At 37.0% G+C, this 23,756-nt stretch overlaps 2 protein-coding genes across 2 annotated transcripts; both read right to left on the reverse strand.

Moving 5' to 3' along the window:
* Positions 1–755: 755 nt before the first annotated feature.
* LOC115927846 lies at positions 756–4,230 on the reverse strand. Its single transcript, XM_030994092.1, has 2 exons — positions 3,161–4,230; positions 756–2,371 (listed from the first exon to the last, which is right to left on the reverse strand). Exons 1-2 carry the CDS (start codon positions 4,218–4,220, stop codon positions 2,238–2,240), a joined length of 1,194 nt encoding a protein of 397 aa, XP_030849952.1. The 5' UTR covers positions 4,221–4,230; the 3' UTR covers positions 756–2,237.
* Positions 4,231–12,145: 7,915 nt separating this feature from the next.
* On the reverse strand, positions 12,146–19,725 carry LOC115928198 (vesicle transport protein SFT2B-like). The gene is made up of 6 exons (XM_030995125.1): positions 19,570–19,725; positions 17,566–17,652; positions 16,859–16,947; positions 15,686–15,803; positions 14,612–14,670; positions 12,146–14,234 (listed from the first exon to the last, which is right to left on the reverse strand). The coding sequence occupies exons 1-6, from the start codon at positions 19,636–19,638 to the stop codon at positions 14,165–14,167; spliced, it is 492 nt and encodes a 163-aa protein (XP_030850985.1). The 5' UTR covers positions 19,639–19,725; the 3' UTR covers positions 12,146–14,164.
* Between the last annotated feature and the right edge of the window lie 4,031 nt (positions 19,726–23,756).

Consider the following 23,756-nt stretch of genomic DNA (forward strand, 5'->3'; position numbering starts at 1 on the left):
AGGTGTCATCAATTGTCACTAAAGTACCGATTTTTAGTGAAATCAGTTGAGTTTTGTACAGTGGTGTTTGAAATGCTGAGAATCAAAAGCACAGCTTTTACTACACAGCTAGGATAGTGATGCTCCTATGTGTGGGCGCAACGACCCACAGCCAAAACTAGTATGCATATTAATAGTAGACGATGCTATCAGATTGCTGAATACATAATGGCTATATTAGCAAAAAGGAAATTTAAAATTGTGCCTATTCATATTTGAAAATACACTGTAGTCCAAAGGTGAACCCATAAAGCAAGGTAATTAGCTCAAATCATGTGGTTTTTGACGATTTCGCGTCATTTGCTTGGGAAAACAAATCAACAAGTCGATTGTAGGTGTGTTTGTTGCACCTGTGATTGATGTAATGGATTCCAAAAAGCGATATTCCTACGCCAGAAATCAGTTACTATTATATCAGATGAGTAATCAACGGTGGCGTAGCCTCGAAGGAGGGGGGGGGGCATATGAACCTCCATCGTGTGGTTCAAACACATTAAAAAGAAAACAAGACAAACATTAAGAAACAGAAAATAGACGACTGAACCACCTCCCACACCTCAACCAAAAAAAGTTAGCCTTGTATTAAAGCTTATCTGCCGTAGTTTACAGGAGGGATTAGACCGCCCTGCAAGGTCACTTGGCAGGTGGTTATCTCATCAACTCAGCTCTCAGTTAACATAAGAAAAAGAGAATCATGGGGGACCAATGGTCACCGATTAGGCATTGTTTGTTATATAGAGGGCGCAAGTAGCTACAAGTAGTGCAGTGGGCGTTTAAAGAGGATAGACAGAGGTTAGTGCGATTAGGAACACTATCATATTAGGTATCGATATCAATATCCAAGCATTATAAACTATACAAACTACAAAAAATAGAGACGAAGTTATGTAGACAACAAATACTTATTCAGATTCATTCATTCAGATTAATTATATTGGTCTATTTGGAAATTAAGTTGTTGGCATTTATTACATAAAGCACATGAACAATATACAATAGACAATAATATACACAATATAATGCACAGTAGCAAACGTACAATGACACATTCATATGGAAACACGGATATAAATCGTTTTTACATAGTGGTATAATATAAGAATATATGAGAAATTGTACGAATTAAAAATTTACTCTAGGTTATAGATGCCAGGAGGGTCAAATCTGAGTGACATGAGCGCTCTACAAGAACCCATTATTATTATTATTATCATAAGGTATCAATATCAATATCCACTATACAAACTACTAATAATAGAGACGAAGTTATGTAGAAAACAAATACTTATATGAGAAAATGTACGAATTAAATATTTACTCTAGGGTATAGCTACTTTAAGTAAAAGGTTATAATGTTTTATCCAGACTCTAAAAAGGGGAGTTATTAGAAAAAGTAAAAGTAAAAGAAGAAGAAAGAGGGACAAGAAGATTGAGAAGGAAGAAGAAGGGCGAGATGAAGAAGGAGGTGGGAAAGTAGAAGTGGTAGAGGAAGAGGAGACAACTGTGACATTGGCAATGGAAGATAATTTCAGTCAGTTAAACAAATACAAATAAATGGTTAACACAGATTTTTAACTTCGATATAGAAGATGTAGTGTTTCTATTAATAAGATTAGACCCCAGTATAAATATAAAAGAGGTATATATATATATATATATATATATATATATAAAATAATCTACATAAAAACTTGATTTCCTTACATTGTGTGTATGAGTAATTGAAACCATAGTTTGCATTCAAGTATTGCACTTATGGAATCACAATCATAGCTATAATATTAGTAGTATTAAAAAAACATCCGTTTTCTGCTCTGTAAATGTGTATAAGTGAAGGAATGGGGCTGTTTTTCACTCTGTTCGGCAAAGTAGTGTAATTTCTTAATCTTTTTTGATTAATCTGGGGGTAAGATGTTCCTTAATTGGTTACTGGAAATACATTTTCCAATGAAAGATGTTCAGATTACCTGATACAGGTATGACATCAAATATTCGTCAGTTTCCATGACTCTCTCCCATAAACTAACAAAATACATATTACAAAACGAAAAACAAAGCGAAATAATGCAAAAAAATAAAATATAAAAAAAACCTATGTTCAAGGCGACTTAACAGACTTTGAAGATGATTAGATGACGTCAAACAAAGCTCCGGGATGAAGAGAGGATTCCTTTGAATCAAACATGCCTGTAGCGACGTTAAACGTGTTTGGACTTGACTCTTCTGTTTAACAGTACCGATATGACTACGATGTTGATGGTGAAGATCAAAACAGGGATTCCAGTCATCATGAATACGATGGTATAAGACTGGATGACGTCAAACAAAGCTCCTGCATGGGAGAATGGATTAAGAAACAATCGAAAAGAATTCCCAGCTTGGATAACACAAAATAATAGGCGATGAGTCGTCCAGATCTTTGAGTGCTTAAATGTTCTATTTGAAAATATCAGAAATATTTTAGAGTAAAACTGAAATAGCTTAATTGTTTTAATTTTCAACCCCTTATAGTGTGGAAAATCCTAGGCGAAATATTTATCACTAAGTTTGCTCTAAAAAAGGACAGGCTTACCATTTCGATTTTAGTATAAAAAAAAGTTTAACAAATTATGTTAAAAAAATGAAAATAAAGCATATCAACATAAAATAATTAATGTAAAAATACCACCTCGTTTCGATAATTGAGAATGAAATGACACGTTGCATTGCTTTCCACTGATTATGGATTTTCACAAATCTCGAAACAGAGTGGCCCGTTCATAAAACCCGCACTAGTAAGGTGGAGGAGGAAACGATGATGTGCGTTTTAGAGACACCTTTAAACAACTGAACCATCGTTACTGTATACTAGGAAACATCTATGAATTTACAGTGAACTGCATGGCGTTCTGTTTTACAAGCCTTGTACTTTATTAAAGATATTCTTTCGTCTATCATTTTGCAAGTTTATGTATGACTATCATGTATATTTTTAACATGTTGGGTGATAAATAAATTAAGAATTGAATTGACAAAAAAAGTTGTATTAAAAAGTGGCATTCTCTAGTGTTAATAAACTTTGTGTTAATATACACAAAGCTTGAATTTAATATTATTTCAGAGTGTCAAGATAATGGTCTACCTGTGAGTAACCCTGCCGAGATATTACCAGAACCGTTTATTAACATCACCAGTCCAAGGCCGAAACTGAAGTTGCTTTCATCTACCAACGTCAATTTGAGAAAAGTTGCGTCTACAGTATCCAGCACAAAGAAGCAGAGGCCCTGAAGAAATGCCCAAACTGAACGAATCATGAATGATTCACCGACGAAATCCAAGAAAAATGACAAACTGGTAATAAAACCAACGGTGATGTAGATTTTGAACATGTGTACTTTCTTAATGAGGAGAATGACAGTAATGGTTCTTCCAATAATCCCACTGATTCCACCAATTGAAGACAAGAAGACAGCTCGAGATGGGGTAATTCCTAACTGCTCTGCGTGAGGCACTAGGTACAACACCCAGGCTTCGAACGAATAGGCACGAAAGAAAGTCGCTGGGAGGCACATTAAGAACAGAGCTTCCTTGGTTATAAACAGTTTGCAGCGAGATATAAATGATGAGCAGAAATTATATTTCTCACTATGATCATTTTGACCAGATCTCGAAGCATTAGGAAGATCATCCACTTTACCAGGACGATCGCATGCACTATTTAGCAAAGTAACGTGTTCCTCACGGTTATCATCGTCATTTAAAATCCCTTCATCCTCCTCGTATCTTATTATATCATTTATTACGATTGCAGCATTTAGTGTCTCCGTATTTTCAAGGTTTTCCTTGGAGTGAAAACGGCTTTCTGCCAGGGCTTGACCTTGGACCATATCATTTATTGATTCATCTTTCAATGTTGTCATTTGATCACCTCCTACTATACCATCTACCTCACCGTCATCATCCGACGGTTCAAAACGGATCACCTCCAACGGATCTTGATCACTACCACTTTGTTCAGTGGTGTTATCTTTCACAATGAAGACTGGTTTCCGAATGGCCGCTCCCCCTGCAACCTTATGAAACATGATTGCTCCAAGAATCATGAAAGCTCCCGAGTAACCGTACGCTTCTAGAGCTCGCTCGGTGATGACGGGTAGGAACATTATACCTGCTATTAAACCATATGATGCTACGGTGTCCATTAGAACAAAGTTCTCTTTGAAATACTGGTTCATCAGGAGAGAAATCGGTAAGTAGACACAACATCGGCCAATTCCTGTCAATGAGATAATAAAGTGTTGTTAAAAAGTAGCATAAGTGAAAAATATTGCAGATTTCAAGTTTCAAGTTTCTAGTTTATTTTGTTTCATATTTCACAAAAAAGAATTCAAATAATTGAAAAAACTAGAACATAATATGAAATATACTAAAAATGTCACATTTTATAATCAATTCTTTGAGAAGACTTCGAAATTAATTGTATTGAATAATAGGTTATACAGGGTGAAATGTGAGGAACCTATTGAAAAGCTCAGCTTGTATAGGTACCTAATATGACATGCCTGTGAGTGCCAGACCGAAACCGGTAATGTTGGAGATAAAGCCACATGATACCAGACACACCCTATACATTACCTCCTAATATGACATACCTGTAAGTGCCAGGGTGAACGATACCAAAACAGGTAATATATATTAGAGATGAAACCAGATACCAGTTCACACCCTATTTATTACCCCTCCTAATATGACATACCTGTGAGTGCCAGGGTGATCGATACCAAAACCGGTAATATTATGTTGGAGATGAAACCACATAATATCAGACACACCCCACTTATTACCCCTCCTAATATGACATATCTGTGAGTGCCAGGGTGATACCAAGACCGGTAATGTCGAAGATAAAACCTATAATACAAGACACACCCAATTTATAACCCCTCTTAATACGAGATACTTGTGAGTGCCAGTATGATACCAAGACCGGTAATGTTCGAGATAAAACCACATGATACCACACACACCCCATTTAAAACCCCTCCCATACCCAATATGACATACCTGTGAGTGCCAGCATGAAACCAAGACCGGTAATTTTGGAGATGAAGCCGCACGCTACCAGACAGACTCCACTTATTACCCCTCCTAACATGGCCACGATTCGATGATCTACTCTCTGGAGGACCAAGGAAACGAAAGGACCTGCATGTACATCGAATGAATTATAGAACTTAACGAAACACTGTGCTCAGAGTGGGGGGGGGGGGGTACCAATATACACCAATATATGAACCTCAAAGGAAGGACTCAATGTAAAATCCATATTTCTTTACATTTGCTTGGGTATACGATCCAACCTCATCATGTACCTAATCAATGCCAATACCCTTCCAACTATTTATTCGGCATTTCAGAAGAAAAAGGTATATATAACAAATAAAACAAATAAAACAATAGACTGATCGTGATATAAAACAGATGAAGAGATTTTGACAGAGCAGACGGGGATGCCTGGGACAAGAAAAGGTGAACTGAATCACCATGACCCTCCGGTCTTTTGTCCCCCACCCCGTCATCTCTATCCAAATCTGTACATAAAATCAGAAGGACTAGACAGCAAAACATAAGTTTATGAAAGTGTGTCACATTGAAAAGGGTTAGGGCGATATATTGAAAGTTGACATGAAAGTTGTAATGACAAGCGGTTTGTGTAGAAATCTCTACAAACCCCCCCCCCCCCCCCCCCATGAACAGTCCACCCCTGTTGCCGGTTTATGCGTCATTGTTTCTTATTATTAATCATGAGTGTCCGGGTGTGTGTTTGGATGTGTGTACGTGTGTGTCGATAGAGGGACGGGTATTGAAAGCCATTATGAATACGTCTTACAAATTTGGATACATTTGAAAATATAGATCTACAGTCTATTGTCCTTTAAAGAATCAAATAATTCACCTGAAAAGAGCATGATTGTACCGGGTAAACTGCAGATGAAGCCTACTATGGCGTAATTTATGTTGAATCTTTCAACCATCACTGGGAGGAGAACGCCGAAAGCCTTGGTGATCCCAGACCCCATGTTTATCACGAACATGCATAGTATGATGACGTAACCCCACTTCCAGTTTAAAATTGATATCTCTTGTCCTCTTGATGACTCCATTTCTAAAAAATAATTTGTGCAAAATTTGACATTTAAAACTTTTAAAAAGAAGCTTAATAAATTAAATGTGTCCCCCAGAAAATCTTGGTGAGCAACAACTTAATTCACATTTTCTTTATATTGTAACGAAATTTATTACAAATGTTTAATACAGACTGCTCTCGATCTCGAACTCTTGTCTCTTCTTAATTCTCGCTCAGTATCTCTCTCATTCATGCGTCATGCGTGTATACAAAACAAATGCCACAGAAGAAATGGAGTAGGTCGATCGTGAATTTCAGTTCTATTCGTCGTTTATTACTTTAAATAATGACAGCTCGGTAGGCTCTCTAAACTGCCACTAAATACAGTCATGTACAGTGTATTATCAGAACGCTTGCAGATTTGGAAAGCGGCAGAAAGGAGTCTCGACGAGAAGTCTCAAGAAGAAGTCTTGAGGAGAAGTCCCTCGATTTTAAATCTCCCTGGCTTTATAAAGGAAGCTATATTGTTTTCTAGCCGGACAACCTTCCAGCAAGAAAACGATCCGACCTCGAGTCTGTCTTAAACAGGACAAAGTCTGGCCCCCACTTGGGTTCATTCATCGAGTGTCTGTCCTTGCCAGTGGCGGATTCAGGGGGCCCGGGGGGCCGCCCCCTCCCTTTTTTTTCCTTCCCCCTCCCGAAGCCACTGAACGAAATATCTGACGACGTAATTTTCCAATTTTCGGCCCCCAACCCCCCCCCCCCAAAATAAAAAAAATTTGAACATCTGACCGTGATTAAATGCCTTAGAACCCCTGAGCTTCCGGGGGCTCTGCCCCCTGGATTTCACCAGTGCCACAAATAAGGTATCAAAATATCCTCATCTGACCGTAATTAAATGCGGTAGCGCCACGAGGGTCAAATCTGACTGACATGAGCGCTATACAAGAACCCACTATTATTATTATTATTATTAAAACCCCTTGACTTCCGGTGGCTCTGCCCCTGGACCCCACCTCGAGCCCTAAGGCGTACGGCTGTATGCTAATCTGACAGTAATTTAATGCTTAAAACACCTGAGCATGCTGAGCTTCTGAGGTCTCGGCCCCATGGACCTCACGCCAATAAATGTCATGCCAGAGTCACAAATAAGGTATCAAAATATGTTCATCTGACCGTAATTAAATGCCTAAAATCCGGGGCTCCGCCCCCTCGATCCCACCAGGTGCACCAAGGCGGGCCCCTGAATACTTGTCTGACCGTTATAAAATGCCTAAAACTCCCCGAGCTTCCGGGGGTCCGCCCCCTGGACCCCACGCCAATGTGTGTCCTGCCAGTGTCACAAATAAGGTTTCAAAATATGCTCATCTGACCGTAATTTATTGCCCCAAACCCCTGAGCTTCCGGGGGCTCCACCCCCTGGACCAAACACCAATTTGTGTCCTGCCAGTGTTACAAATAAGGTATCAAAGTATGCTCATCTGACGGTAATTTAATGTGTAAGACCCCTGAGCTTTTGGGGGCTCCACCCCTTGACCCCCCCCCCCCCCCGAGAAACGTTCATCGGGGCCTGCCTGTAAGAGTGAGGTGATGGGGATTTTTTTTTTTGTCTACCCCCCCCCCCCTCCAACGTTTTTGCCACTGCCGATTTTACCATTACGTACTAATATTTGGCTCGCATAATTTCAAATTTGCCCCCCCCCCCCCTCCCGAAGAAATCCTGGATCCGCGCCTGGTCCTTGCCGTTACGTAAGACAAGGGCAGACTCTATAGACGAGCGTGGCCCTGGGCTTACGCAATAGAAATTCCACTGAGGACGAAAAACACGCAGGCACTGCCGAAAAACATGTTGTAAATCTACTCAAGGACTGTTTGACTCGCACAACAAGCAAAAAATGAACTATGCACATGATACAGACATATATTTAAATTTGTTATACACTATCAAAGCTTCTTGTATACTCCTTCAGTTATATATCTTTTTAATTTGTTATGTCGGGTAAGCCCCGGGCAAAGTTTGTCATCAAAAGCAACCATTATCACAGTATGCGTACAATTGAATACATAGTAAAGTGGTCTCATTAGTCAAACGACGTGTAAATATGAAACACCATAATGGCATTGTATTCTACTCCGAACAGCTAGGGCAAGTATATCCATAAATCAATAAATCTAATCAAATCAAATTAAATCAAATCGAATCAATCAAATCAATCATCATTACACTGGCCAATAATGGATTAATCAATCACTTATTCATATAATCGACAGTAATGAATCAATAGATAAATCAGTCAACTGATCAATCAACTGATCGATAAATCATTCAATTTTGTAGAAAAAAAATAAACCAATCAACCAAACCAACTAACTTACCAACTAATCACCCAATTAATAAATCAATCTACCAACCAACAATTAACAATCAAACAATCAACCAACAAACCTACCAACTAACCAACCAATCAACCAATCAATCAATCAACCAACAAACTTACCAACTAACCAACCAATCACCCAATCAATAAATCAATCTACCAACCAACAATTAACAATCAAACAATCAACCAACAAATCTACCAACTAACCAACCAATCAACCAATCCATCAATCAAACATTCAATCACCCAATCAATAAATCAATCTACCATCCAACTATTAACAATAAAACAATTAACGAACAAACCAACCAACTAACCAACCAATCAATCGATCAACCAACACAGAAACAAACCAACTAACTAATCAAATAATTAACCAATCAATCAATTAACCAACAAACCGATCAACTAACTAACCAATCAATATATGTCCAACTAATACAAGGGTATGATAACGAGCATATACTGTTCTTGTCCTGCTTTCCATAACTACGATTACATAACTCAATACTTTGATTTGTTCTCCATGGGGGCATGAACATAAACTGGGTGGGCTAATGGGCAGCATGCGACAACATTAATTGATATACAGGCACAATATTTATGTCATACTTACTCTCATGCAGTATGTCTGTAATGTATGTAGACCAGTAGATTTGGGAATCAAAAATCACGAAAGTTAATGATGCCAACACTGTTTATCATTCTCATTCTTTTTCTCGCTCAGAGTGGTTGGAAGTAAGCACGTTCAACAGTATAACGATCCGATACCGATACGTCATAAAAGTCTTTAAAGTCTCACCTCCCTGGTAAAGGGGTACTTTTCACGCACCAAAGTCCAGCTCGTAGTAGGTACACAAAAAAAGACTTTACACACCGGACTTAGGGGGTGCTTTCAAAACAGAACATGCATATGCGTACCCTGAGTGGAGGGCCGGGTGCAGTTTAGCAATTAGTGTTCAAGACAGGCGCGTACGCAGGATTTTTTTCGGAGGGGGTGGGGGGGGGGGGGGGTTAAATGTTAAAATCGCGCCGAAAATTTCGCGACGACTCAGACAGCCGCTGAATAAGTAGGGGGGGGGGGGGGTAAGAGGACATATATTTTTTTTGTCAATTTGGTTTGAAAACGGGGGCATGGGCCAGTCGTGCCCCTTCCCTAATTCTGCAGTACTACCCCGAATAAGAGGGGGAAATGAGGTATAAAGTATATGCAGGGTCATTATCTACGTCAACTGGGGTTCGTTTATTTCTCATTCCCTCTCCTTATTCTAAATAGTTGATTTCTATTTCGTTTCTTTGTTATTTGTCTACATTTTTTAAAAGCTTGGCCTATATATTCACAAGATAAACATTATCATGATGGATTATTGCTACTCGTAGTAATAATGTATATTTATAAAGCGCTTAGAGACATTGTATTAAGCGCTATATAAAAGCTAAATATTATTATTATTATTATAAGGTGTACCTAAAGACTTTGTGTTAATGATTTGAAGGTTACATACGCATCATGCGTATGTAACCTTCAAATCATTAACACAAAGTCTTTAGGTACACCTTATGTTTATGATTAACTCACTATATGGGAAGGGAAAAGACATGAAAATCAAAGAAAGAAAGAAGTGGGGAGAAACAGATGAAAGTAGAATAGGACAAAGAAGAGTATGAAGAAATTGATAAAGAAGATAGGAATATTCTTAAGAATCCTTAGAGAAAAGGGAAAGGACAGACAAAATCTCTATAGCCTGTTTAAATTGTAATCTTTACTACTGATATTTCTTTCTTTGTTAACCCATAAACCATAACTATTCTTATGTGTGGAGATTACAAGTTTAAGAAAAAATAAGAATAGGCAGTTGCCATTATTAAGATACATGGCAATAAAGTACAGTTTTACAGCAATGCAATATAATGAGACAACAATACAGTATATTTGTATTTCCATATTGATATATATTTACAGGCAAAATTACTATCACTTTACATACACCATCTAAAAATGAAAGTTTGAAACATTTTTGTTAATCACCAGGTTTACAGTGCTTGGTAGAGAATTATCCATTATTGGAAAACCGCATATTTCAATAACCTTTTTTTGAAAATTAATGCATTTGACGAATGCCAATAGTTTTGATCAGCATATATCCACTGTACAACACAAACTGCTATGTTTGTTTCACATTATGCACATAAACTTAAATATAGAAATGCAAAGACATGCCACTTTTATGACAATGTTCACAATCTTACATAGAATAAGGTAACTTGAAAAAAAGTACAGCGCTTGCAGAAAATGAATTTACAAATGATTTTAGAACTCGACAAAGAGTATTACACCACAAAAATATATGAGACCCAATCTTCATAAATTATAGATAAAGTTTTACTGATTTTATGATAAAAATAAATATGATTTCACATGAACCAAAACTGTAATTGGCACTTTTGATATAATATCATATATTTTGTGTCGATAATGAAAAAGCACATTATACAGTCATTTCAAAAAGGCAGATTTTAACTCTTCAAGATTTTGATATAAAATATGATTCAGTACTTTTGGAAAGTACTCTCAAGGTTTCTTTCTAAAGACACTCTTTTCTTTGGAAGATCACTTGATTAACACATAATGGACTACATTAAACAATAAAAACATGTCACATTATTTTATAATTGCTCCAACTATTGTTATCCTGATATATATATATATATATTTATTTATTTTGTCATATTGTGAATTTTTATCCTGTTCTTTACTCTTAATTTTCCAGGATGCAGACTGTGGGGGGGTGACATGCTTTCGAGTAATAGCAATTTAAATTGCTTTTGTCACCCCTGACCAGCAGATTGTATCCTTCTCTCTATCTCCTCTCCACTTTCCTAAAGCTGTTTGAATGTATTATGAAATGTCTATGTATTACCTGATTGTTATACTCACTGTATGTTTTCTGATTGGTCAAATAAATAATAATAATAATAATAACATCAATATCATAAAGACCAATTTTGATGAATTTGATAAATACTACTATGCATATTTCAATTAAATTAACTCAATGTATATAAAGAGATCCATTGGCCCAAATATTATTTTGATGCTGGCAAATTATTTGAATAAATGTGGAAACATGTCACACATAGATCATTTTAGATTGTCATTTCATGAACTTGAAAACATAACTTTCAGATTCTCCTAAAAAATTGTACTACAGACACAGTTTTCAATTGATTTGTTACATTGTTGCCCACATTTTTTGCAGCGTTTTCTTACAAGAACACACTCTAATTTTGAAATGGCAAGGTAGTGCCAGCAATTATATTTGGTAGATTTAACACATTAAACTGCTGGATCCAGGGGTCCCTTTGATTCTTCTGATTATTTAACGATACTATGCACAGAATATGAAACCCGATCCAACAATGAAACTGCCATCAGTATTCAGTAACCAAATTGCACTTCTTTTCAATGTCAAACACATTCAGTAACCATGTACAAGTACAAACACTCTAACCAGAAACATGAAACCAATACATGTATTACTGTACACACTACTTGGAGCAAATGTTAAGTGTTACCTCGTTTTACAGAAGAAAATTGCAAACATTCATTATAGCAAGGTAATTTTGAGAGCCCCACTGCTTTGTATTCTATTGTTTATTACTTCTGAGAAAACAAGGATTCTATAAAACAAGTTCATTTTCTTGGTCTCGATAAATTTGACAGAGGTTCCCCAATGTACATGCATGTAAGGCCAGAAGGGCATGGCAGGTGCAGTTTGATTTACCATAAGACACTAGAAAGTTGGCATGCGTCATGAATTAAATTGATTCATGTCACAGAAACAGTGAGTTATAAATAGATCACATTCCAATCAATTGGCAGGACTAATTCGATTTTACAAGTCCTACAACTACAAAATTTCCAAATTTGACTAAACTGATACAAATCAAGTTCATATGCAATTGATGTAATAATAATGTAGACTTCATATACTGAACTTAATTCTCGCCTTTACAACTCAGTTTAACACAATGTTCAAATCATTGACAATAAATTAAAAGTAAATCAATACATCTAAGTACTACTGCTGTATTAAACCTAATTTTACCTCATCAGATAAGGGCACTTAATCATGAAGCTGAGAAGGAAAAAAATATTGATCAAGATGATACTAAAATGCTGACAACAGAATATAGAGTAAGGCAAATTAAATAAATTCCCTTTATAAAAAAATAAACAAAAGAAAGAACAAAAAATTGAACTTCATAATTCTGAATATCATAGAAAATTAAGTAGAAAGATTGAAAACAAAAGGTTTCTATTCTACATAGGTGCATTTCTGTACAGATAAATAGCCTTTGGAAAGAAAAAAAATCAAATATTAATTACACCAAAGCTTCTGATATATATTTTATCAATGGTGCTGTAGAACAGAAACTTTCGCTACATGCAACTTTCGCGAATTGTAGCTAAGAGTCTCTTACAAAGCATGAAAGGTTTATAAATGGCTGAACGTGGAAAAAAATAGATATAAAGATATATATCTCATATATTTTATAATACTTTATAAAACTAATCTTGTATCAATGTCATTTAAGCCAAACGTTCATGCCTCTGAAATACACTTTCATTAAACTCAGACAGGCAGTTGTGGTCATGAATAATCGTGCGCTAGTTTTATACATCCACCCAAACCAGTCAATTTACTTGTGCAGCTCAAAGCTTTAAGGCACTGTACTGGCATTCGATGCATTGTATAACCAAAACCTTTCACGCCCGTAACTTTTACGAATCCGGACTCCTCGCAAAATACATGAAAGTTTCATGCACACAAACATTTCTGGTTTTACAGTATGTTCTCTGTTCGGATATGCGATCTGGTACTATCATTGGAACCGCTGTCTTAAGCCTCGTTTACATTTAGCACATGAAATTGGAACCGCCTCCTAAAGCCTCGTTTACAATTAGCACGGCAAAACCATTGCCATTTTTTTTGTGCTTACATATATATTGTGATACCAAACCCTTCACGCTTCTGTTTATTATTACATAGAGCTCACTGAATATGCACAGGACCTTCATTTACCCGTGAAGAAAGAGCAGCAGCTTTTTTTGGTGGTGTTTCACTATGTCATATCTGAACAAGCCTTTATGAATATTGTGCTAAATAACCTCTTTTTATAATAGTATTATAGTAGTAATAAAGTATGAATCTTGCAATACCTCGAAGCATATCAGAGGATATGCCTGAAGTCAGGGGTATCACTAGAAGGAGGGGGGGGGGGGGGGGTGGGGGGAGGGGGTGTGGCACGTTTTATGGTTTCTTTCAGCTTCTCCAAATACAAGAATGAATCAGTCCAAGCAACATTTTGTACGTGCAAGTATCAGCCTGGTAAGTCGCACCTTCCTTGGTTGAGCCTTTCACGTTATCAAGGAAAACTTTTGTCCTGAAAACGGACATTAAATTGAAAATATATTGCAAACAAGTATCCCATATGGTGAAAGCGATGACAAATTTTTCTGTCCCTCCTACCTACAGGTATATGAGCAGTGACAGATACCTATTGCAGCTTCTTGCCATGTCTATGTTGATTTCTTTTGTACACTGTGGCTCATAGCCCTCTTCCGTCTCAGAACCTATGCGAAGCAACCCTCGCAGCATTTCTTCACACCATCTCTTGCGTACGGGATGTAGGATATGGAATACCTAGGTGTCAAATACAATGGGTAAAAATGTCTGAAAATAATAGCAATAATTTGGATATGTGAACTTGCAGCATTTCGCATCTGACTAAAAATAAATTACTTGCTTTCAAAGTTTTAATTACTGGCAGAATAAACACAAACACAGATCAAAAAGGTTTGAGAAACATCAGACAGGAAAGTTGTAAGTTTCCATATCATATGATATGAAGAAAACTATGTCAACTATCATTTCCCAAAATACTAACTGTTTTAGTATATTGTGAAATCCTTAATTTTTTATTATTTTTATATCTTTAAATACTTTTTAAATAGCTTAATGAATAATGTAATTTGAACGTGTATCATGCTGAAAAAGAGATGAAATTTTTTAATACATACCATAATGATGCAAGAAATTGTAGAAAGCAGAACAGGATTGCCAGAATGGTGATTTCCCACTGTAAGAAAGAGAAAAAGAGAGAGAGCGAAAATCCTCAAAGTTTCTTTATTCCATTTTATTTTGTTAACTTTAGGGCTAGTCCGAGCTGTTGTCTTTACATCACAAACCGCATCTTACATGTTAGTATACATGTTTACCGTATCTGATAACTGTAGTTAATAGCCCTATTGGAGCTTTTAACAGGCCAAATATGGAATGAAAAGACACATTTTGATGTCACTATAATTACGTTCAACTCTACAATACATTGTGACGTACAGGAAATCAAATTACCAAAATACCTTGGGCATGCCCTTTACTGACACAACAACAGTCTCTAACCATGATTATGTTCCATGCAGGTTCAGCACAGATATAGGCATCATATCATGCATAAATCTTCTTGTTCCTCCAAAAATAGGTATTTTATTTGTTTCATACTTAAAAACACTCCCATCAAAATATTACTCATCATTTAGTAGTGGTAATATCAGCATTAACATCAACATCAACATCAGTTTCATCATCATCATCACCATCATCATCATCATCATCATCATCATCAGTATCATCATCATCATCATCACTTTCATCATTTTCTTCTTCATCATCATCATCATCGTCATCAGTATCATCATCATCATCATCATCATCACAATCACCAATACCATTATCTCCACCACCATAACAATCATTTCCACAATGCTGATGTCTTTGTAATCATCATCATCATTGCCTGCCTGCCTGCCTTCCTTCCTTCCTTCCTTCCTTCCTTCCTTCCTTCCTTCCTTCCTCCCTCCCTCCCTCCCTCCCTCCGTCCCTCCCTCCCTCCCTCCTCCCTCCCTCCCTCCCTCCCTCCCTCCCTCCCTCCCTCCCTCCCTCCCTCCCTCCCTCCCTCCCTCCCTCCCTCCTCCTCCTCCTCCTCCTCCTCCTCCTCTCCTCCTCCTCCTCCTCCTCCTCCTCCTCCTCCTCCTCCTCCTCCTCCTCCTCCTCCTCCTCATTCATCATACTTCCACAGACTATAATTCACTTACCCACAGTGCAGACATGAGTGTCAATGCAATCATGGCGATCATGATTAATGTTGCAATAATCCTCTTCTCCTTAAACATGTTCTTCAGCTGGTTGATGGGTCCCATTAGAAACAGGGTCCTTTAGAGAAAAAAAAGAAGACAGTCATACAAATGTCAAACAAATGTGTAGAGCTGGCCAGGTATTTTATCCCATACATCACCAACGTTTAAGTTTATGGTACATCTAGGCCCCGTCTAATAATACAAGAGTTGTGATTGATCTGACTCAATCGCGAGTTTGTAGTCTCCTATCTCTTATGGACATAGTTGCGATTGATATCAATCACAAAACAGTTGCGATTAATTGCAATTGTTTTTAAGACGGGGCCTTGATGTTTGTTTTAATTTGCAAGCCCTACCAAAGCTTGGATTAGACCCAAGCTTAAAGGCAAAGTATATTTCTGATGTACCATACTAATAGTAACCTAAACAGATAAGACACCAAATGATAAAATATATTGAACTTGTCATGCTATATCATTTGTTAGCACACAGCAATAGCAAATGCAGTACTGCATAATGATCAATATATTTAACAATTATGTCCATAATTATATACATATGCTAGAAGAGAAGTAACTTCACGGGGACTGCAGGATCAAGCTTTTATCTGTAGCATCTTTTAAATGAATTAACAGCTCACATTAATTAGAACACAATATCAAAATTGTCTTCAAATCCCTACTGATGTGTATTTCTACCAAATTAACTTCACTGTCCTGTATACCCTGCTCAAACTCTTATCTGCCTGCCCTTTCTTCCCGCCCCCCCCCCCCACTCCGTGAACGGAGGGATACCATGCGTGTTCCCAAACTCTCTGGCTCGTAACAAAAGAAGAAGGTCTACCCGTATTGACTTTACACACCAAACTTTTGTTGAAAAGGGGGGGGGGGGGGGGGGTGTGCTGAAAAAGGTTTGTGTAACATAAGAAAAAGGTTGACCCGTATTGACTTTACACACAAGATTTTTGCTGAAAACGGGGGGGGGGGGGGGGGGGGGGGGGGGTCGCTGGGAACACGCATATGCGTACCCTAAATAACACTGAGTGGGGGGGGGGGGGGGGGTCGCTGGGAACACGCATATGCGTACCCTAAATAACACTGAGTGGGGGGGGGGGGCCTTTCTTTCACTTACCCAGAAAGAGCGATTACGGTGCCGAAGCAATACAGGACGGCAAACGTACGAAGGTTATGACTTGATGGAATGAAGAGGAGGAAGGAACCCTGTAGGAAACAAAGAATAAATAAATAAATAAATAGTGAACATTCATAATGCGCCATGTCTGTCAATAATGACACTCCTGGCGCAGTTGTGCGAAAGTTGTATAATTATAATCGTGGGCATACGACGAACCAGTGATTCAAGAAAGAAAGTAAAACACACACACCGGTAAGTTAAAGTTTAACATACTTCAGGACATAATTTTGCAATAATAGAATTACAATAATGTTTTGGTTTTGTTTTTTAACCTAAAAGCAAGGTTACACACATAAAAAGAATAAGAACAAATCAGACGAGTGGGTTATGTAGTCTTGCAGCACCAGCTACATACCAGTGATATCACTAATGTCTTTGTGTAAGATATTAATCTACATTTGCCACACTCCACCCAGGTGAGGTTAATGGGTATCGGGTAGGAGGAAATTCCTCGAATGCTTGAGCGCCTTTTCATGGAAGCTTGGCGAAAGCCAGGGGTAATGATATGATTGCAGGCCAAGCCTTTTATATATTATATTTATTCAGAACCCTTCACTGGAGCTACAAACATGTAGATGCAAGTGGATATTTAGTAGTTTTTAAATGGCTGATGACTAGAGAAGATAATTATGCTTGAAACTTACCAATATAGATAGTGAGCAACCAATAACAAAGCAGGCAATGAATCCTTTAATGCGGGTTGACCAGCTGAGTGAAGAGGCACTGTACACCTGAAAAATAAAATATTCCACAAACATATAATTGTTTAAAAAGGAGAATTAACTCTAAAGAGAAATGCACTAAAAAAAGATTTATTTTTTTCTCCATTTGTTGAGCTTTAATACATGATGTCACATCAAAACAGGAGAGGGGGAATTACTCAAGATATCTTTTACGATCGAGTCCCAGTGATATTTGGGGTCTGCCATTTCCTTGATGTGTGATCATGTGTCAAGAAAGTTCCATCACATGGATATATGTTACACTTACAGTAAGAAATATATTTCCTTTGCGCAATAATGCCAAATCTGATTTGTTTCATCAAATAGATTTAAAAGAATATGAATGGGAAAAAAACTACTAGATTGAGATCTGGACTATGTTGTTCAGAAATTTTCAGGTGGGGGTATTGACAAATCAAAATGGATCAGTAGTTCAAAGAAGCTTCCATGCAAAATGTCATAGATCTTTGTGTTGGACAAAAATAATTGACATTATAAAGTAGCTCTAGTATTTTAAACATCGTGATTGGTCAAAATGCGTCACATGACAATATGACATGACAATATGACATGACCATCACTATGAATATGACTGACAAAGAAAGCGGACAAAATATACAGTTCCTCAGGTAGACAAAGGAACATCCCTTCACTGCTATTATGTAAAAAGTGAATATGCATGTGACACCTGTTCTACACATTTTTACATAATAGCAGTGAAGGGATGTCATGTTCCTTGTCTACCTGACGAACTGTATATTTTGTCCGCTTTGTTTGTCAGTCATGTTCATAGTGCATGCACCTTTTTTGTGGGCATGCACGATCAAAGCGCGCGCCAAAAAAAGCGCAGTCAAGAGTATCATTGCACGCTCTAAGATCGATATCCAGCGCAGCGTACATGTAGAGCAAGTGCAAGGTCTTATCTTTTCATTTTCTAGTACCAACATAATCTCCTAGACTCTATAGACCTACGTTAGATCTAGATCTTTTGTTTGTTTTGATTTCCATTTGTCGCTATTTTATAAAACAAATAACACACTTGACACTGTTATCATTCCTGATATGACCCAGCAAGCAAGACACAGATGTAAAATGACTAAGGTGCAAGACCCGGAAGCTGGGACATCCCCCTTGAAGTTAGACCTGGAATCTTGGAGATGGCTTCTTCCAGAAGCTTTGGCATTCAAGGTATTCAAGGTATTGTGTGTAATGTAAATGCAGTGTACGCTCGGTATCTTCAGATGGTGCACACTGTAAGCTCGTGCACAGAGGTGTCACCAATCTAAAGAAACCTCGCACTGCATTTACCACTAACAAACGCTGGGTCGTGCGTTATTTGTAGAATATTATTATTAAAGACAGACAAATATTTAGTGTTTGATGCATATTTTCATTGAATCAAAAGCGAATTGACAGCTGTATTTGAGTTAAGTATTCTGAAACACAAACCTCATAGTCATTAGCAGCATTACGGTATATATACTTTGTGTGTAGGAAAAAAACGTTAAGAGTTAAGACTCAAGAGTAAGACACCCTCTGTTGATTTTTCAAAACAAAACTCACAAACACAGCTGGACAAAAACTCAACAAAATTCACTCAAAATCGGCATAAGAGAAGGCATTAATATGTTTGTTTAGTGTCCAGACACCCAACCACCATCACCTAGCCTGATTTGACATCTCTATAATCTAGAGAAAAGATAACAATTAAGAGTAGACCTATAAGAGTGTTGATAGGAATTGAAAAATTATAATATAGATTCTAGGCCTAAAGATTGTATCCAACACGTAAAGCTACGCGCGGGACTGAAGTCAAGGATCGTGGGTCCCGTCTACGTCACATTAAATACTCGTATAATGTGAAAAAAGTACAGCGAAAGTGCATCGTGAATTTTAACCAAATATAACAAACTACCGAATACTTACGTCGGTTATTATGCTTTGCTCATCCTGCTGCTCTTCTTCTCCACGCAATACCTTTTTCAACTTGTCCATTTTCCTTATTATTGTAATCTCACTCTGCAAATTAAGATTTTTTAGTCTATCATTTATGAATGAATAATTGAACAGCGTGATTTTTTACGACAAACCTAAATTTAACTTATGTCGTCATACGACTCCAAATTCGATTCAATGGGCAATAATTTGCTCCACAGCCAATTTCTAACATCTCTGTTTTGTAATTGGAAAGGAAAGAAAAGAGAAAGCTAATGTTGATTATTAATTTTGGCCACATGTTTGCCTTCGATCCCTTCTCTCCCAATCTGCTACTTAATTTTAGCAGGAAATTTGATTTTCTTTTTCAAGGGGTGGGGGATGATATAGACCGAGGCCCCATAGTGGCATAGCAGCCAGATATTTTTGTTGACATGTTCTTTGAGAGGGCCATCAAAACAGTCATTTTTTCCCACTAGTATTTCACTCGGATCCAGGGGCGGATCTAGCTTTTTGCTAAGGGGGGGGTTGACCAAAATAATGACGATGCGGAGCATCGTCCACGAGCCGCGAAGCGGCGAGCCGATTTTTTGGGGGGTGTTTATTTGAACCCCGTAAGTGATGTTTTCCTGGCATCTATTAACACAATGGAGACCATAAAAAGCAGTGCATGATAACGTCTTTTTAAATCAAGTAACAGTTTAATACATAGTTATATCCAGAGTTATCATGTGTTTGGTTAAGTTACCAGATGAGTTGAATATCTTCTCACAATATTTGCACTTGAAAGGGTTTCTCTCCAGCGTGCGTTCTTTTTTCTTTCTTTTTTTCTTTCTTTTTTTCTTTTTTTTCCCTTTTTTTTTTTTTTTTTTTTTTTTTTTTTTGGGCCGCCCAAGGGGGGGGGGTTGCAACCCCCCCAACCCCCCCCCCCCTGGATCCGCCACTGGGATCATGTAGAGAAACTATGATATTTTATGATTTTTAAATACAATATAATTAATACTTTTTTTCCAGTTTTAATTTACACATTGGAAATTTCTTGTATACATGAAATTCTTCTTTTTTACTAACTTCCAATGCATGTAGGCCTATGTGCATGCATATGCTCTCATTAATTTTGAATATCTTTACTTCTTCTCCGTTTCCTAGTACAATTTGTGAATATATTCATTGACTTTTCCCATTCTCACTATAAATTTATCTTACAATTGAACTCTAGAATAGGCCCTATAGATGCACTTCTTCCTAAAGAGAAGGTTGAGTTCTGGGAAGAGGTGAAAAATAAATTGTGAGCATTACTCATTCTTATTATGCAAGTGTGGAAGAACATCAGTTAAGACATGTTCCCTGAAAAGCATGGCTCTTCAAATGCCTTCATATTCTAAATATATGCATGTAACATCGTAAAAATCGGGGGGGGGGGCGGCTTTTTACGCCACGTGTTCGTGTTACTGTAGTCCCATATACATCTTTCTGTGCAAGTGTTTGTAACTTTACCAAGACTTGGCCACATTTCTTATCATTTTGATGATTCCAGAACCTTGCAATACACACAAACTCTTTAGATAATCAACCATGGTATGCGAACGGCTGTTTAGTTGCCATTAAATAGACATTAATGAATATGCATCGAATAAACGTGTTTATGCAAGAGCATAAAAAAACATTCGATACAAAATCCAGAATGAATACATTTGATAAAACATTGCTAAGTCCAAAAAGTCTGGGAATAATAAATTCGTACAACCAAGCTTCAAAGTAAACGAGGGGTCACCACTTTAAAGATATAAATGCCGTGATGGAAAAATACAGGAGACATGAATGTACGGTGAAAGTAGGGCGAATGTAAGTAGGGGTCGGTTCCACACCGTTTCTTTCACAATGCAATCGCATGACCAGAACTCAACTTCATCTTTAATCTTCTCATTCTCACTTTCATTTAAACAATATCCAAACCTCATCCCTTTCACATTTTCTTACTTCATATGACCCTCTTCTAGTCAAACAATTATTAACACTTTCTTTTTCTTCTTCTTCTCCAATTCTGACTGTAAGTGCTCTCTTTTCATTGAACAATATAAGTATATACTTCTCTTTCTCCCTATCTCACCATACTTCTACGTCAAAGGACTATATATACTTCTCTTCTTCTTTGTCATATTCTCACTACGTGCAACACTTATCTATTTGAACAATATCAACACCCTTTTTCACTACACACATTTAAATTGAATAAAACCTTCCCCTTCTCTTCCTCTCACGACAATTTTTTATACGTCAACAATACATACAAGTCTCTATACTGTCTCTTTCTCCAATTTTTGTTGGGGGTTGTCTGTTTTCTTTTCGGTGAACCTCGAGAGTAACAAAAATCCAGCAGAATAAAACAGATGATTGCTTCACATTGTTTCTTTTCATCACTTTATTTTCATTTATTGGGTCACGAGACCAACATATTTCCATTCTCTACGGATAGAAGTAGATACGGCTCTGAGAAAAAAATTACAAACGAATGGTTGATACATAATTCTGTCACATTCGTAAAAATAGACAAGACAAATCTGACCACAAAGGTTTCACAGATGACAGCTTGAAAACACTCAATATTCATTTCATAGAAACTGGAGCTTGCGGGTAGACTGACTGCATAGTAGAAATTAAGATGCAAGGGACTAATAAGGATCTTACTAATAGAGAATCGAAAACAGTATATCAAAAAGAGGAAAGACATTAAACGTTGTCTAAATACAGGATTTCAAACTGCTCTTAAACTCTTCTAGAATTTGTACATGTAGTTTAAAGCTCTCTTTTTCATTATAGACATAATTTCCATTTATTTTTCATAAACCACATTTCGATTAAAATAATGATCGGAGGACAATCCCGTTTATACACTCAATAGATAGAATATGGAACAAAGTCTTTTCTTAGACTGGATGAGGTGTAAATGTACAAATAATTTACATCACAGCACGGAAAATACCCTTTATCAATTATTACGTCATGGTCCATCAAGATTTTGGGGTAATTAGTTGGACATTAGCATTCAACATGAGCATTTATCTAGTAGACTTTGTTGTATCAGATAGATAACATGTAACACACATCAGTGTCATTAATGATATATAACATCCATCGTGGAGTAAAGCATTACTAACCATCAACATAAATACAAAAGAGTAAATAAAAATAAAATAATAAACGATTGAACAAAATAAGATATGAAATAAAATTGATATTGCTTTCACTGTAGTAAAACAAGAATGCATCTCTTGTTCTTGTTTTGCATACATAACATCATACATTCATTTGGAACACTGCTAAAGCAAAATAAAGATTGCTTTTACAACACCCGATGACAATTATTTCATCAGGGCAGATTTGTACTCTAACCCATAAAAACACAAAACATAAGTCTGTGGTTTTTATTTGCTTTGACATTACTTGATCTAGATATTTGCTTCAGCTGTACTAATTACCAATTTGGAACAGCAAATGATGAGGCATTTCAACTCTAGAATTTTAACTTGGCAAAGTATCAAGATCTGTTTCCGCAGTAATATTGCCTGGTTCAGAGAAGGGTTCACTTTAATAGAGTGTTGAATCATCCAGAGTGTCACTGGCATGATCAGTTGGCAAATGCACTATAATTTTATTTGAAGGCATTTACTCAACAGTGATGTGCCCCAATATGAAACAGGGACACTAGGGCCCGTAACACAAAGCTTAGCAATTGATCGCACGATTGAATTCTCCGGATTGATTGCATTGAGCACTATGTGCAGTCAATCGCCAAAAATCAATTGTACATTCAATTGCTTTGCTTTGTGTTACAGGACCCAGAGTGAGTAGGGATAACAAGGTTTTGATGTCATTTTGCACCCCCCTTCCCCTGAATGATGCAGACCCTTTCCATTTCTTTAAAGCATGATAAATGATAAATAAAAGGATAAAGAGGGTCTAAATCATTTCTGGAGGGGAGGGGTATAAACAAAACTTTTAAATTATACAAAGTCCACTTAAAGTCTCTATTCACCGTCTAACAGGAACCTGTAATCATACCATGGGTAGAAATGCAGATAACTATCATCTTCATTATATTTCCCTCAAACTCAGAAACATCAGGCAATGTAAATTCTAAAAAATGGTTTTAAGATGTTGATCCATGGAAATGACAA

Source organism: Strongylocentrotus purpuratus, unplaced genomic scaffold, assembly GCF_000002235.5.
Source record: "Strongylocentrotus purpuratus isolate Spur 01 unplaced genomic scaffold, Spur_5.0 spur5_scaffold_21, whole genome shotgun sequence".
Classification (NCBI taxonomy): domain Eukaryota; kingdom Metazoa; phylum Echinodermata; class Echinoidea; order Camarodonta; family Strongylocentrotidae; genus Strongylocentrotus; species Strongylocentrotus purpuratus.

Coding starts and splice junctions, on each gene's coding strand:
- LOC115928198 (XM_030995125.1), bottom strand. CDS start 19,638: ATGGACAAGTTGAAAAAGGTATTGCGTGGAGAAGAAGAGCAGCAGGAT. Junction 17,653..19,569: donor AGCAAAGCATAATAACCGAC/GTAAGTATTCGG, acceptor TTTATTTTTCAG/GTGTACAGTGCCTCTTCACT. Junction 14,235..14,611: donor CAATTTCTTGCATCATTATG/GTATGTATTAAA, acceptor TTTGACACCTAG/GTATTCCATATCCTACATCC.
- LOC115927846 (XM_030994092.1), bottom strand. CDS start 4,220: ATGGACACCGTAGCATCATATGGTTTAATAGCAGGTATAATGTTCCTA. Junction 2,372..3,160: donor CTCGGCAGGGTTACTCACAG/GTAGACCATTAT, acceptor TCTCCCATGCAG/GAGCTTTGTTTGACGTCATC.